Below are 18,294 nucleotides of genomic sequence, written 5' to 3' on the forward strand. Positions count from 1 at the left end.
AATTACGAAAAACGAGCTACGCCTAACCATTTTGGTTATTGCAACGCAAAATCAGTTTCTGAGGTTTTCTCTACTTTTTTAGTTAAACAAGGCTTTAACGTCAATTTATCGTTGCACGAGCGTTAAATTTTCGCTACAGTTGCAAGAAAATGGAGCAACAGCGATCGTAACGAGAAAGAATAGTAACGGATACTAGACTTTCCGGTAACGGCAAGAAAACTAATTTTCATTTTCCACCTAAAACTATATTTATCGATTATGATAAAAAATTTCAAAATAGTTAAAGACTGAGGGGTAACCGGAGCGACAAATTTCTCTCCGTGTAAATTTAAAAAAACAAGTTGTTCTTGTTTTTGCTGGCCGAAAAATCTGCAATTTTCTCTGCTATCATATACGTGAAAATAATTTGCAACGCGAATTCTTATTTTCATCATAATTTTTTTATTCTCCTCGAAGAATGTTAATACCAACGAACTCTTTGCCTCTTCGACGAATCTCTGACCGTTTTTCACGTGCAAAAATCGTTTGATACAAGATAAGCTTAAGTAGAGAAATCCTATATCGCATGCTTCTGACATTGCAGAAAAACAATTACACATAATACAGGCATGAAGTTATACAGAAGTAAGAGTTTATTCGCGCTGAGCCTGATTTCTTTTCCTACGTGTATTATTTTAATTGCTGGATATTTTTCAAGCCCATAAAAAACTTCGTTGCGTAATTAGTATTTAGCGTGGAAGATCGCGTATTTAATAATTGTAGACGATAGGGGTGGAAAAAAAATTAACGAAGGAAGTGGAATCGATTTGTAAACGGTCGTTCAATTACGCCTACGATATTTAATTATAGGGCAAAATGCCGAACAGTGATTATAAAATTAATCGAATAATGATCTAGAACCAGTTTACGAGGAATTCTCGTCGGATCTGTTTCGACTAACGTAGGCACGCGGAGATAGATTCACTGCAGGTAGAATTGAATTTCATGTTACAAGGCGGAGTCTTATCCCCAAAATAACTAGCAATTAAAACACGCGGCGTTCGTTATTATTTATCGTATTCGCGTGACCGAGGAACCCATCGAATCCTGTATATAAATGAATACCCGTCAAAGAGAACACAACATAACGTACGCTGAGACTTTGCCGATTGCTTCGTATCGCACGAAAAGAATATACATCGAACTTTGATGAAGATATCAACGTGATTTCGTATAATTTTTAGCAGGTACGCGGAAACCGTTCGTCTTATTTTTATACGCCAATTTTATCGCCGAGAATTCTGTAATTAAATTCGGCGCTGTTTAACCGATTGCAAAAATGTGTGGAGCGATAATTTCGAATTTGTGATTATACTCGCTTACGTTGTTCAAGTACACCGTATTTTTATTTACAATTACTTCTCGAGATTTTCAAGTCGGTTGTGTAACGTCAAAATAAAACGTGGTATTATCGTTTTTTTACAAAAAAAAATCAAATAAATAAATTTCGACGACGTTGACTGTTGTAATTTGGCAGTTGTTTGTTCCACCAGAGAGAATTTGGCGTCACCCGCATAACGGCTTATTTCACGGTCACACCGTGCCGATATTTTATTGCATACACTTTGTTTTTCAACACTTTAAAAGCATTTTAAAGATATCAAGTTGTAACGGGTTAAAACCCGGTACGTATAACTCACGCGATTCGCGCCGCAGACGGAGGTGAAAAAAAAAAGATTTATATATATATATATATTTCCTTAATTGATTAACGTGAAAGAGGTGAGACGAGACAAACGCGCGCGGTATGAAAAAACAGGTACGATTATAAATCATCGCGTGATAATTCATGCGAAAGAAGATCTGAGTTAGTTTTTTGAGTGGTTCTAAGAAAGTTTAAAAAAAAAGAAATTCGCCCTGGTCGCAATTTTGAACAAATATGTATAGAATATTATATTTACGATTCTGATGAAGAAAACCGTAAAGTATAACTAATCAACGAAGATTTGATCCTTTAATGAATTGTAAGAAAGGTTGTTTCTTTACACTCATAATATTAATTACAATACATTGTTAAACGTGATTTTGGGCAAATTCCGTAGTAAATCAAATTTGCGTATTTCGAGTCAAGTCAATGTTCTCTTTCCGGATTTGCATTAATAAAACTGTGTAAACGAGCTTCAATAGAGTCATTAATCGAGGGTGAAAGATTCACTCGATGAAACCAAACAAAAAAAAAAAAAGAAATCCAACTTGTGTATTTTGCATCATGTCAAAGTATACTTTTTAGATTTGCTGGACTAACAGAACTGTATCTAGACGAACATGAAGAGAGTCAATAATTTCGGGTGAAAGATTCACTTGATGGAAGCAAAAAAGCCAAATAAAAAAAAAAGAAAAAAATTCAACTTGCGTATTTCGAGTGACGTCAGAGCTCCGTTTACGGAATTTCGCCACGTAAAATTTTCAGTTCCCGTATAAAATGGAGCAAAATCAAGTTTAATCACGCTTACTGTACTCGGACAGTACAGAGGGTATTACTTCATGCACCGGCTTGATCTGTGGGAAAGGGTTAAACCGAAGTGGAAGTTCCGTGTGATTTACGCCGGAGCTTATGTGTGGATAACAAGTAAGTTGAATATATATATATATATATATATATATATATATATACATACCTAGAGGCACATGCACTTTGTAGCTATGAATAATATTACACCGCGGAAATTTTCTTACGGGGCAAAAATCTTACCATCTTCGGTTATATAATATACTAAAATTACACGCCGCTCGCGAACGGTTTACACACTTGCGCGTAAAATTCTCACGTACACAATACACGTGTAATAATATCTGCAGGTACACCGTTTGTTTTACGCGATTATATCCATACCGCAAATCGCACGGGAATATGGAAAAGAGTTGGAATTTTTTCTCCTTCTTATTCGAATTCGCTCTCAAATTGCTGAATGGCTGCATTTACAATATTTGCATTTACAATATATGTATATGCATACACGTAATTGTCCCGCCTCCGGCTGAAACAATTCACCCTATTTTACCCCAGCTACCATCTTCTTCTTTCCGTTGCTCTTCTGCGGACGCACTTGATTTAATAATACGGTGAATCGATCGGCGATCTGCTTTTCAGGAATTCGCATTTTCGCGTTTTACAAACGATCGCAAAGATTCTCTTCTCGCCTCGACATTTTTTCTATACAATACATTTAATTTCTTTGCTCAGGTTTGGAAAATTTTAAGAATAAGAGAAACGAAAAGAAAAAAAAAATAAAAAATCCCGGATCCAGTTAGCGAATTAATTAATTATTCAGGCCTCGTCAAACATATTTTATCGCACTGATCGTCCGATTTACTGCAATTTTTGCAAACCTTATTTTTTTTGTAATCGATAAATTCGTCGACAACCGCAATTTAAAATTTGAAAAATATCGCGAGTTCGAATTTCACGAATATTTTTAGACCCTTAAAAAATTTGATGATATTTCGAACCATCGTGTGCGCCAAACTTCAAACAGGTATCTAGGATTCGTTTTCTTTGCCTACAATTAATTAAACACCGTGACATAAAAGAGCCGAGGTGAGAAAAATATCGAAGAGCGACAAACGTCGTTAAACGGCGCTATTTAACCGGCTGCAAGACGCGTACCTTGAAAATGACTCCCCATGGACAGAATAAGGCTTCAGGAATTGCTGTGGCGTATACGTGCAAGTTGTTAGAGATATTTACGATCGAGATGCGACTCTCTAGGGAGGGGAGAAATAAAAAAATAAAAAAGAAAAAAAGATAAAAGAAACTAGTTCCCTCCAGGAAAAATACTTTCGAATAGTTGGAAAGTATCGTCCGCGCAGAGAAGATACGCGTCTATGTGTATGTGTATTACTACGCACGTACGACGTGAATTTCCCCCCATATAATTACCGGGTATGGAATATTTAAGTGTTCGATACAGTCCGGCGCTAGAATAATGCCGGATTTTCTATCGTTCGATCGTAAATGCGTAGAAATAAAATTATCGCCCTCGGTTATAAAGCGTGAAGATGTTTTAGCGATTCGATCTAGGCCATCGGGCCATCGTCGGTTGAATGAAACGATTCAGAGATCCTGTAACCACACGGGTGGGTGAAAGCCGATTTTGTGACCGAAAATGAAATCGGTAATTTTTTTATTCATACTTGGCAGGCTAATCGTAGATTGTTCTTCTTTTTTTTTCGAAAAAAATCAAACCACGTTTTTCTTTCAGACTGAAAATTTGCCGTGAAAGTACCGCTCGAAACTCCGACAAATTTGAATAAAGAAATTTAGACATTCTCGGTTCAAAGTGTAAAATTAAATGAAAATAATTGCAAATAATTTAGTTTCATTTCAGGGTCGAAGATTCGACTTTAATTTTTATACTAATTTAATGAAGTGCGTTAAAAGAGAATCGTACTCACCGTCAAGGATGAAAATGTCTCCAAGGGGTTCTCGGGTGAGCGAAATATCCTCGGATCGCACTTGAGTCGTGATGAGGTTGAAGCAGCCGAGGAGGATGAGGACTAGGAGCTGCATTTTCCGCTCGGCATTATATTCTGAAAAAATTAACGGTTAGCCTGTAATTATCGCGTCACGCACGTGTTTACTAAATTGAGAAGCAAAAGTACAATCTTTCATAGCTCCGAATTGCAGGCAGACGATCCTCGCCGCTCTCGTTATATTTCCGTTCGCAGGTTCGCGTAAGGATCGACATTGCTCGTGATGAGAGCGCGCCGATTTCTTCTTCGCAATTTGAAATCCTTGAAACGATTACCGCACGGTAGGACTGCAGGTAATAATTATTACGCAATCAAGCCGCGAGTTCAACGATCCTCTCGCATTCCGGCTAAAAAGTTGCCAATGCCTGATGGGAATTCATCCGCAGGGAGTAATCAACCTTGACTATGATTATATAATTATCCAGCACCTTGGCAGCCCGCGCATTGCTTACGACCCTCCGTTTTTCGATTATTATTCCAGATATACGAGCTTTCTGTTTTTTTTGTTTTTTTTCTTTGTTTTCGTTTGTCTTGTTTTTCAAAAAATCAGCAACCGTTCGAAGATGAGATTCGATTTTTTTTTTCACCCACAAAATACACCCACGTTTACTTTCCCGCAATTGAAAGGGATGATGAAAAAAAGGCTGCAAGTGCCGTTTATTTAAAAGGAAAATCGCCGAGGGGGGCTGATTGAGTTGGAATGTTTCCCTGCAGTCGTAGAGTTGTTTATAATTTTTCTTCGACTTCTTCCTCCTCGCGTTTTGTCCAACAAGGCGTCGCGTCGTCTCGTCTTTGGCGACGAATGCGGTTTTTTCGCGTGTATGCACAAGTCGTTTCAACGGCCACGCAGAGTTTCCGGCATGCATTTTGCGGTCTCTGCGGTTTTGAGGACGTCGCGTCGAGGAAAGGGACGCGTAGCAGATGGTTAGGTGCCGAGCACCGCGGTCGAAAAAATCACACCGACGGAAAAATATAATTACCTTCTAAACGGCACGTGCTGTCCGCAAAACTGCGCGGCCGAGCCGTTTACGAACAGGTTCAAGCTCTCGCACTTTATACTTCCGCAAGCGAATATCCGCCGATGTTACGCATCGCGATGCTGCTCGCGTCGGGCGTAAATAATTTTATGTTGCATACCCTTTACAATATCGTCTCGCACGTGAAATGTAAATCGATTCGTGGTGGTATGCAAACGATAATTATTTGTAATCCGGAATCGAAAGCTTATCGAGCTACGTCGGGAACAAAAAATTTACGGAGAATGTCACTCCGTTAATTATTTTACTTGTTAGTTTTTCATTTTCAGAGAGAGAGAGAGAGAGAGAGAGAGAATATTGCGGAATCCTTAGTAGAAAAAATTTTCGCCAAAAGAACAGCAATTAAGGTGGAATAAATGTACAATGTAAAAGTTTCGACGCGGCGAATTAAATCGGAAATTTATCAAGAAACAATTTAAAAAGCTCGCTCGGACATACATCGTCGGGGGCTGTTATAAATCGCGAGGAATTCGCGAGTGCAGTTTGGCGGGGGGGGGGGGGGGGGGGGGAGGGGGGGGGGCGAAAAAAAGCGCCCGACTCGTAACTCATTATCGAGATCCGTGGTCTTGCCGAGCGACGACGACTTTCGAGCAATTAAATACGAATACAGTATCTTCTTGCCGCTCCGTCACGTTGACGGAATATTCAATGTTTCGGCCCGTCACCGACCGAACAAGTCCCCGACTTCGCGTATATGGTCAAGCCGACTGCTCTTCGAATTATTAAGAACCGTTCCCGCGTCTCTCTCTCTCTCTCTCTCAGCGATGCTCCCTCGTCAAAATGCCTTTCAAGCGAACAATCCGCCCCCTTCGCCACCCCCGGATGATCGAGAACCGTTCAAATTACGGCCGAGGAACGGAGCCGTCGCAAAAACGTTGATAAAAAAGCAAAGAAAACTTCAAGCTGCTCGACGAAGTCTCGAGAAAATCAAGAGCGGGGCGGGGGAGAAAAACTTTTACAACCGTCCAATTTTTATTCACACCTACAGATATTCGGAATTGGTTGTTCTGAACGTGAAACTCGAGTCGTTGACAGCACGCATCGTCAAATGTTATATTATATTGCTTAAGAAGATAACTCGGGAACTCCACCGGAAATGTTGACTATTTATACATATATACATAAATCATATCTTCAAAGAATATCGAATTTCAAAGGAAAAATGCCGGCCCTCTAAAGGTTAAACAAGCAGATTTAATTTATAGTATTGAAATGACAAAACCCGTAAAGTATTTCCTCCAACCGCAGTGCGATGAGAAAAATGACAGAATTCATCCGCGGCTCTGTATTTAAACGCGTATAATTGACGAGAAATTCAGCTATTTAATATATATCCGTAGGTTGGAACTAAATTTTAGGTCCAAGTATCTCACGCCGTAGGCTAACGAATGGAATATTTCATGTATATTTGAGTGAGTGACCGTTTTACTAACGGAGCGCCCAGCGCTGTGATTTTCTCAAGTCAAACGAGAGTTTTTCTCCGCCGTTGCGAGTTAGCGGTTATTCGCTCGTTCGTTAATTTATTTATTTATTTATTTATTTATTTATTTTGTCAGGCCCGTACCACTTGTTATAATTTAAGTGCAGCGACTTAGGCTTCCAAACCGAGGCATGCAAGCCCAACGTACGCGTCTGGCATACCGAATGCCGCACCGATAAACGTGACCAATTAAGAAAGCATTTTCGAGACAATTTAATTACTGAAAACATTTCGGGATCTCTTCCCGGCTGCCGCTTATCCAGAGATCATAGAGCAGCCGATCGGAGGGTTGAAATCAAGTGTCCAGTCGCGGGTGAATTCTGATCAACGGTCAGAGGGTTGTCCGCAACTTCAAAGTACAGCCGATAAGAGGTCACTGCTTACAATTATTCCGAGGAATACAAAGCAGGACGAGTTCGGAATATTGTCCTCGTGGTTTTGGATGGTGGCCGGCTAGCTGGAGGATAATGAAAAATGTCGAAGGAACGCGGTGTCTGTAAATCTTTGAGACGTTTCGGAGTCACTTAAAATGCCTGAGATCCCCCGGAAACGGGCAACGCGGAACGTTGTTAAAGTCGACTTTAAAACGTGGAAGTTCTTTATGCCGCTCCTTAAGGAGCGACTGTCGGGGATCAGAAGCGGTTCGAGGCATCGAGTCGGTAGCGTGAATTCGATTCCGGCAACTCCGGGCCGCCGACATTCGTCAGAGGCTAGTGAAAAAGTGTGAGGAATGCTGTTCCGAATTTTGCCAAGTGACTAGATTCTAAAAAAGGTTACCAGGTTTCAGGGGCGATTACAACATACCCGCGACCACCTTCCACCTCTTCTTCTTCTTCTTCTTCTTTCGCGATATCTCGCTGAATCTTGAGGACCGGGAGAAATCGGCACGGAAATAAAAGCGCGATGCAAATCGCGGCTGACCTACGGGTCGAGAAATTTGTTCATTCTAAAGTCACGCGATCCTGCCAAAAAGTTTTACAGATTATGAACCGTTCGAAATGACCGGCAAGAATTTGAAGCGGTAAGTGAGGTCGATTTCACCGAATAATACACACGGATCTTACTTCGAAATGGGTCAGAACCGTTATTTTGATGGTACGTAGGTATACCTAATAAAAATTGGAGGATTCAGAAAATTTCTGTTACTTTTCTCCAGTTTTTTTCCGCGTCTCGTTACAAATAAATCGCGTCATGTAATTGACGAAGTTGTCGGCAGGTTGCAGTCCGCAGGATGACGAATGGTGGACCTCTTGGTTGCATCTCTCAGATTCCTGGTACATATAAATCTTCTCTTAGTCGAGCGATGCGGTACCGAAAGCCAAATTCTCGGGCCAGACATCACGCGTTGTTTGCCCTATTACAACCATTACGAAACTGAGTTACAAGGACCGGAATTTCCGCTTTTGTTAGCCACGAAATAACGGCGACTGCATGCACTTGTTGCCACTCGTTAGTATTTCGTCTGTCGGCATAACGAGTTTGAAACAGTTTCTCGCTGCTACTTCTCGCGATATAGGAACGTATACGTGTAGGTATGTAACCGTTGAATATAATCTACAGTTATTTTTTCACATCATCATTGGTGGTTTATTATCGCAAAAACGAACGGAAAAAAAAAAAATACATCTCACGATTCTTCGTTTCTCAAAACTATATCAAGATCGATGATTCCGATAAATCAGAGTCATTTATAATCCAATACAGCGAAGAATTTTTACTGAAACTGGTTCTTTCGCTCAGAGTCACAACTAAATTTATCACAATTGTCCAGAGAGAAAAAAATCCAGCTACAAAAATGGTTAATAAGAGTTGAACCAGTTGTGGCTAATTACGTATGCAGAATACGAGATAAGTCCGGTGCTTTCTTACTTAATTTCTTTCTTTTTAGTTCAACTTAGCTTCTTGAAATAATTTCTATGCGTATAAAGTCTTCGTATATGGTGCAACGATTCGTCTACAGGTGTTTTTATTTTTCAAGAAAAATAAAAAGCATACATCCAAGCGTGTTCCAGCAGACGCGTGTCAAACGTGACCGTTTAGTGGACTACCTTTAATTCTAATTCATTCCCAGAGCAGGTAGAACGTCCATCACGCACAATTTACTCTCCGTACGGGATTTGGTTTGTGTGCCCGGTACTTTAAACCAGTTTTGAACGGTTGTAGTTTTTTTCCCCAGTCTGTTTTTCTCTCTTCTTTACTTCTGACATCACGCACCTGGCTTGACTTATCACCTGAAACCGCTATTACGATATTATTATACACGCCGATGCAGTAGCTGCCCTAGATATATATGTACGAAGGCACCTTGAAAAATGGGCCAATTATAATGATCAAAGAAGATTGTTTTTCTGTTATTTTTTATTTTTTCTTCTCTTTTTCTCGTTCGTTATATTTTCCATTAGTGATTACTTACAACCGAAATTAAATGAAAAGATAAGAGAATCGTTCGAGCTGCGATCGTTTCGTCAATGAGAATCGAACAAATGTTTGAATATTATGAAAAACTTTTTTCACGATAATGATGATTCGTTTCCTGAGTACGTCTGGGATTTTGAAAAATTTCATACTCAGTCTCGACACTGTTTCACGGAAAGCAATCATTCAGCCCGAGGATCCTAGATCAGTTTCGCCTCAAGACTCGTCGGTTATGTTCGAGCGTTCGTATCTACCCACATTTCAAACCAATCATCAGTCGTGATTGATCAACCGATTCGCTACTTTAGTGCCTCGTAAATTAAAGAAATTCTTCCGCGACGCAGTCCGCGTTATATCTTAAACTCGAAATAAACATTTCCATTATGGGTATAATATTTAACCGCTACGGTATAATATCAATTTTCTATAATATAAGCATATTCAAGAGATAAATCTAAACGAACTTAAGCGTAGCTGTAATTTGCTACGTTGGAATGAATTATAAAGAGATTCGAATTTCTTTTTCATCGCGAGAGGCATCAGCCATTAGGTAAAGGTTATTATTTATACGCAACAACTGAAATAATTGACCCGTATTTGAAATCGATCGTAAGTTCTTTTGTTAAATTTTTTTTAATAACTCTTTATACGTACGGAAAACTTGCGGCGTTACACACAAACGGCCAAACGAAGATTTGTAAATAAATCTTAATCATCGATCATTGCACGTGCTTTAGACATTCTAAACATGGATATTAAACCGAGTGAGTGGTCAGTTTTCAAATTATAATCCCCCTCCTGTATCTTTTTCAATATCGTGTCTAATGATTTCATCTGAGAGGCGCACGATTATACCAATTAAACTTCGAAAGAAAGGAAAAAAAAATAAAAAAATATCTCGAGGACACGACGACAGTGGAAGAGAATTTGAAAACTGTTTATTTGGTCTTTTCATCTTCTTGTTCCTTTACATCATTCAGATTCGAGTATAATTACCGAGCAGAGTAAACGGAAGAGTATGAATAATGTGTAAAAACGATTTGTAGTTAATAAAAAAAAAAAAAAACGTAACAAAACAAACGAATGAAAAAAAAGAAAATAAATATAACTGCTGTAAGACCGATCAAAGTCGTTTTTCAAATTTTTATTACTGGATTTTAATTAGGTAACAATTAAACACATCCGTATACATTTATACACGACAAATTTTAATCACAGTATAATTTAACCATCTGTTTTACATTTGTGCAGGTTAAGACTTTTCAAGCTCGACTTTCCTGATTTCATTTCGACCGCTTCGACGGGACTTCCGAATTTTTCCGCGATGGATTTTTAAGGCGCGATATTTCTTTACGGAGACGCATCTAAGGGGGTAATTCGTCATCCTTGTTAAGCGAGCATGTATTACATAGAAATTCAGGCGTCTTACACGAGGTAAAGCGAAGATCCAGCCCCAGGTCGGAGACTATCGATCGCTTAATTATCGCCTGTATCCGTCACGCGATCCATAATTAACCGATCAATACCTCAAGCCTCGAAATCGCTTCGCGGCGACTTTAACGCCTGTAATAATAACGATGATGACCCAGCTGCGACAATAATGATAATAATAGTGGTAAAAATAAGCGGAACAATCTCTCGATCCGATCCGATAAGCTTGACAACGCCATGCATGATCAACCATGTTCGTTTTACCTCGTAAATTTTAACGTCGTTAATGTTTTTTTTTTTTCTTTTTCCCTTCTTTGTCGACTGTTTTTCCTCTTTTACTTTAAACAATCGTTACACGTATTATCTCTCCCCAACATTTTTCAAACCTAATCGCTTTTTATACACACGCGCTAACGATACGAATAAATTAACATCCAAGATATTCTCTGCGCTAAAGTGCGAAGTAATCCAATTAGAATTTTAAGAAAATTCGCGAAATTAAAAGAGCTGATTTATACGGAAAATTGGAAACACGGGATGAAAGGTTTGGCTTATTCGAGAAAAGAAAAAGGTGCAGCTTATTACAATTCGAAACTTTCTTGATGGTCGTTAGAGGAAAAATTTTAAAACTTTGAGTAACCAGGTGTCTTCGATAATGTGATCAATCGTAAAATTTATTTTCGGGTCAGAATAAGAAAGAAAGTGCCCGACACCGCTGTATAATTTCGACGATTCTAGATTTACGATTTACTTTCCTACGTATAATTAATTAATACACAAGTAACATACGTTGTAAACTTTCGAAGGAAATAAAAATCGGGCTCAGATCCTCCGCATCGCGTCTTTGAGATCGGATATCTCTAGATCCGGTATCGGATTTCTATACCACATCCTATACATCAGTAATTCCAGAATAATTAACAATTCGTCTACCTCGTTTTTCCTCTTAGTTTTCGTTCACGCCAATCGTATCTCTAGAAATTCGGCAATGAAATATGTCGAAATCAACCGGGATTAGACGTGTGGAATTTCTCGATTATAAATCAGTGACGAGGAATCAACTTCAACGAGTTTTAATTATTCCGAAAACTCAGTTCTTCTCATTTAATTTTGCGATTATCGGTCAACGTGCGGTAGAATTCATTAGGGCAGTTTTTCCCTAAGAATTCGAAGCTAAGAACGACGACCGCGATGTTAATCTCAATATCTCACTGTCGTCGTTGTGACTTTTTCATCGAATTGCAGTCCGAGATTGGACCGCATGTTACAGCCTTCGAGCTTCGAACGTTATTCCTGACTCTTATATCTCGTTCCCAAAACCGGCCGATTGAGTCGTCCGCGATTTAGGCCGACGGAATTCTCCACGGTCGACGTTTAAAAAATTAAACGTTTTTTACTGGTCTCACAAACGAACAACGGAAGTTGGAAATCGAAATTTCTTTCCCGTCGAAACTATAACTATTAGAATAAAAGAATGTTCTCATAAATTCCGTGAAACAAAAATTGGGGATACAAAGTATCGAGGTTTGATGGAAAAAAAAATTTATGACGTGCGGCGGTTCAAGCGACAGTGTAAAAAGATTTTATAACATTCTTCTGTGTACACGTGGCTCGTAATTAATTCCGTCGTCTCGCTTCGGAGGATTTAATACCGGAGGCTCGAACTATGTAAAAACTGTCTCAAAGAACGAACTCGGATTTAATCAAGTAGAAGCATAAATATACGACAAGACTTCATTCAACAGTCTAACCGTTTTTCACTCGTTATTAACATTATAAAATGCGATTGTTATTACAATTTTAGCATTTCTAGATGGTCGTTATTTTCAATTTGCTAAAATAAGTCTACGATTTTTCTCGTTAATCAATAGATTTCTGTATTCGACAACAAATTACAATGTAAAAAAAAAAAAAAAAAAAAAAAAACAGGGTCAGAAATAGACTGTCTGCAATAATTAAAGGGCGTCGTGGAAATGAAGAAGATTAAAAATAACCCGATCGAATCGTAGGAGCATGAAAAAGGTCTTTGGTGTACAGAAATCGCTAGTACGGAAATGAATATCCACTTTGGTTTCACAGCTTCGACAGGCTGGAATCGCGTCGAGGAAGAAGAGCAAAGAGGGAAGCAAAGTAGAATGAAAAAAAGTAAGATGTCGGCGAACCCGAGGGACGGTAATTGCGACGGAGGTTCCGAAGGTTTCGCCGAAGCGACGTGGATACCTATAAAAATATGACGTCGTAAATTTCGCGAGCAACGCGTGCGGCTCTCTTTTCTCTCTCTCTCTCTTCGTTAAAAGACGCGGCCGTCACGTCGGTTCAACTTACCGAAGAGCGACGTGCCGACGGACCGTGACGGAATGATTTCATTTGCCCCGATCCTCTACACCTGTGTAATATTTTTCGTCCCCATTTTTCGTCGACGAAACGCGTTTCTTCAACCGGATGCGGATTTTTCCCCAGCAATATTCATTTATTCACTGTATCTATTATTTAATCCCCGTCCGGATGTTGATGCAGATTTTTCTCATAAATCCTTCGGGCACTCACCAGATATCGTTTCTTTGAGCTGGAGGAATCGCACGTCGGGATAAAACGCAGGAAACCCGGATACTTGGACAAAATATTCGTCAATCAAATCATAGCATCTATTTAAATCAAAGAAATTTTTTTTCATCGTATTTGGGTAAGGTTATCAGATTCTTTCTACAATTCCAGCTTTGATTCTCTGCTTGTTCAATTTGTTTCGGAATAATTATTACAGTGATAGTTTCTAAAATCGTAAAAAAAAAAAAAATTTGTGCCATGAGAATTAACGAAGATTCGTACGGAATTGTAAAGATTATTCCGGTTAATTAACGGTCAGTTTCTAATCGCCAATAATTGCCAGCATATCGGAGATTAAGAATTCCGATGTATTTTTCGGTGAGATTTGAGGGTGAATTAACCGATCGATTTCAATCCCTCGGACAATTGTTATTAGTCCACTGCAGTGTTCGATTGAACGTGCGAATAACTGTTGTTTCGAAGAACATAACAACAAGATCAATGAATTAAAATTGACAATAATGCCTGCTGATGTCAAAGCGATTCAATTTTTGGATAAAATGTTCAATTGATCCAAGAAATCGTCGAAATTTTTTGTTGCTTGACTTAAATGTTCGGTAAGTATAAAAATTGTAAAGCAAGGGCCGACTTTATGCATGCGTAAAGGGATGTATGTACAAAACTAAGTGTACGTTAGCACCGATAATTTGTAACTGAACGTGATCGGTGGGTACATAATGCCTGACATACGGCTGGAAAGGAGCGATAATCGAATACGACGAAAACTCGTTTCTTAAATCCGTCGTCGCCACGTATTATAGAGTGAAATTTCGACCGCCAGCTGCGTATAGCGTACATAAAATGAATAAGTGGGACTAATGAAATATACATTTATTTTCTCACCAGAGGTTTTATATACATATATATTCATAAACAAGCACGAATTAGAGAAAACAAATTCAATCAACATATGTGGAAATTTCTCTAAATTTATCTGCAAAAGGCCAATTTGGCGGTCAATGCCATGTATTCAATTCCTGCAAATTGGATTTAACTGGTATGTAATCATTTCGCTTGAATTTATTTGTCGGATGTAATATAGGCAGAAATAGAGAGACTCGGAGGCAAGCGAAGATTATAATTCTGCTTTTTGCGACAGCTTTTCAACACGCTGCACACTGCGAAACTATAAAACGGACGATAAATTCAACATAATACAATCTTGCCACGCGATAGAAATTTGAATAATAACAGGTATATAAAACGATAAAATTCCGGCATCGAGTCGCGTTTGTTCCGTCCGTGAGTGATAGAGAGCGAGAGGGAGAGAAGGAGAGAATAAAAAGAGTCTATGAATCGCAGCTTCTCTCATAATTACACGTTCGGATTATGTATTTGAGTTAGAGAAGATCGCGTCGAAAGGTCGTCCTCCTGACCTCGTACTAAAACGTGTACAAACCGTTGCCACGTACGCTATATTAAAATGAGTGTATTTAATCGGGTGGTTCGAAGCTGCCTGCAATATTCAAATGCTTCGTGACAAACGGTCATAAAGTACCTACCTAAACCGAGAAAGGTGGTAACAAGAGCCTCGGGCGGTAAATTACCATTCTAACAAGCATTGTACACGGTCTAATAGAGTAATAGACCGATGGATCAGGCACAGAAACTGGCGTGTAATCGAAACGACTTAGAGAATCGTCTGAATTAACTTCCTACGCTTGTACAGACAGAGCCGAGATCCTCTCCGAGGGAATTTCCTTGCTTTCTTGTGCACCGTGTGTGCATGCTGCGGGAATAATGCAACACCGAGAATAAATAACAGGCAGACGTTTCACCGGGACGGGAATTTAGTTTCACTGTGCTTATACCGTTCAGCTGCAGCGTAAAAATCTATCGGACATGGACCTGCTTCCTGGGTAAATTTAATTGCGCTGCACCGGGAGGAAGGTCCGTATTATGGGCTTCAGGTATGTCGGTACAAGGGAATCGCGGTTAATGACACTCCGGACGAATCAGACCCAAGCTCTGAATCCGGAGCTAGATTAGGGGGAAAAATCGGCGTTGTTGCTTGCAACGATTACGGTCGATACGAATGAAATCTGCTACTCTGTTATCTGCTATATGTGAATCTGAGCAAATTCGAATACCGCAACTTCGGATATGAACAATTTCAGAGAAAAGGTTTTATTGTTGGAATGTTTGAAACGACCAAACCCTCGTGTTTTTCATCTGGCTCTAAGATTTTTGGGCTTAATTTTTTAACCGTAAAGGATAAAGGATTTTCAAATAGTTATATCTAGGGTGAGTAAAAATAGATTACGACTATGATGATGATGCAAAATTTCTTGAATATTTGTCAAACAATTTTTGAGGATCTGGTCATCGAGAAAAATAAGAGGGTTGATTAATTTTTAACGTTCTAACTCGACATTCTTCTATGAATTTGCTCACAGATTCGTTTCAAATACTGTAATTTTTTTTAAACTTTTCCCAACTTTTCATGGTGGCTGCGGTTCCCATTGGTGACCGTTGAACGCTCCCACAGAGTCCCAAGTTTGTTAAAATTTTTCGATCAAACACGGCGATTAAGTGCCATTAAAATTGATGCGACAGGAAAAAACAAAAAAAAAAAAACAACAAACAAACACAAACAAAAAGAAAAAAGAACCCGGTGGAACAAAAGTGACGAACAGCTTTTTCATCGGCATTTATATACTCGTTTTCATTTTTCGTTTTTAACTCCACTCGCCGTTTCTCGACGCGACAGCTTATTTCTGCTCACTTTTTTATTCTTATTTTTCTTCTTCTTTTTCTTTTTATGCAAGGTGAAGGGTAAATTATCGGCTAATTGAGGCTCGCGAGGACCTTCATCCATTCCGGAAGATCGTTTCGTTGACGCGACGAGGGCGGGATATTTGAACGGCTTTAGTGCCGCGGCGAGAGAAGACGGATCGGGGGAATAAAGAAATGAGAAAATAAAAGAAGAAAAAACAGGGATGGGGGAAGAAGAGGAGCCAGAATACCTGGCGGAGAAACTCGTTTAATAAAGATCATACATATTCAGAACGCGCGTGGTTCGCATCGTGGCTGCACTCTTTATCCGTCTGCTGCGTGCAGACAGAAATGCACCGCGTTACCGGCTTGCAATCCGTACCATCTATGTGTTATACCGACGTGCTTCCTCTTTCTTCTATGTATACGTCGACGTCTATGCCTCGGGCCTCGCCGATTCATCCTGGGTATAATTTATTCGGCTTCGATATCTCGCGATGAGCTCTCTGAACCCGTTATATTACCAAGAAAGTAGTAATTTCAGGATCTGGCGAATCGCTCGACGAAGAATCTTAATTTACGAAGAAAAATAACTGCTTTGATTCTGTTTTTTTTTTTTTTGTATTTTTTTTTTTACTGAAATCCAACGAAGACTTCAAGCAACGCTGAGGAAAGTTAAGGTTTCGATAATGTGCAAATATTCACATCGCATCGTTTCATGAAACGTGAAAGTATAATTATAATATACACAAATGCAACCTTGCATACCTATTTATTTCAAGCTCTACGAAAATATCTCTCACCTTTGCACGAATGCATCATTTTTGCGAATATACATACCCGTATACGTGTATACTTACACGTCGTGTACGCTTACCTGTTTAAAATTCACGTTGCAGAATTGCCAAGCAAAGTGTATACCTATGTATATACGTACAAATTAATTCCCTACCGGGAGAATTAGTTTTCACAACTCCAAAGTGCGCGATGCAAATGCGCGTGGTTGGAAAATAAATGCGCTACAACGGTCTTATATCGTGAGACTCTATATCTTATTTTTTTATTATCATGTGCTTCCTTCGGGGAAGAAATTGACATGGATAAATACTCGGATAAATATTTTCACATCTTTAAAGCCTGGATAAAGTAAAGCAGTTGGTTCAATCCGTGCCTAACGCGTAAAAACCGTGGATAAATGAAAAAAAAAAAAAAATGTAATATGCAAACTTGAGTGATTCGGAACGCCATGTCTACGACGACTTCATTAAGGCTGTGTAAACACATCGGCAGTTTACGTTAAAAGCGAGTTTTTCCGGCGGGACGAGACCTCGTTATAATGTTCGTTTTGATATTAAAATGTATTATAAGTAATTTATGCACATTCATAGCTCTCGAAACTCTTCATGAACGCTGCGAGTCGCAATCATGAGCGAGCATTGGAAGTACGTTCCGAATAACGTCTTGTTTCTAATTAACCTCGTAACACGTGTGAAGCCTGAGACCACCTTTTTAATTGCGAATCATTACCCGCAGAATGCGATGATCAAATCCACTTTTCGAAAGCAAACATCATCGATGAAGGCGCAATAACGCGTGTACAGCAATATTTATACAGTTATATATCGAAAAGCTTGCGGCAATTATGGTCGAGATTCAACGAAACAAGCAATCTACATGTAAAATATCTAACGATGCCATCTAGTGGCAGAAAACATGCAACTCCGACTCTCGTATTTAATTATAAATCTTATTTTTCATTCAACATTCACATCTGTACCGATTCAAGGTAACTAAAAAGAGCTCCGACAGCTTGCACGAATTTCTCCCTGTCTTAATTCCCGTGAAATTTGCATAAAACGATCAGCTGATGACCCGATCTCGACGTCGTATCGCTTCAGTTAAAACAACCAGATGAAATATGTACAATTGCTCGAGGATGACAAATGAGAAAAAAGAACCAGGGATTCAACGATTCAACGTATAAAAGTACGACGACTGTTTCAATACGGGAGCGAGAATTAAAAAAATTGTGAAAGTTAGGTTATGATAGGTTAGGAAGGCGGAACGTGGTATCAAAAAAAGGTGTTAACAGCTCGACTC

General features: G+C 39.2%; 1 protein-coding gene across 1 annotated transcript in view; it reads right to left on the reverse strand.

Moving 5' to 3' along the window:
- sha (shavenoid) overlaps nt 1–18,294 on the reverse strand; it is a 78,997-nt gene that overhangs the window by 23,713 nt on the left and 36,990 nt on the right. The window contains exon 2 of the mRNA XM_046613778.2: nt 4,435–4,569. Coding sequence (XP_046469734.1) covers nt 4,435–4,549 — 115 coding nt within the window. The 5' untranslated portion in view covers nt 4,550–4,569. The remainder of the gene's footprint in view (nt 1–4,434; nt 4,570–18,294) is intronic.

The sequence above is a fragment of the Neodiprion pinetum genome, chromosome 1, assembly GCF_021155775.2.
Source record: "Neodiprion pinetum isolate iyNeoPine1 chromosome 1, iyNeoPine1.2, whole genome shotgun sequence".
Taxonomy (NCBI): Eukaryota; Metazoa; Arthropoda; class Insecta; order Hymenoptera; family Diprionidae; genus Neodiprion; species Neodiprion pinetum.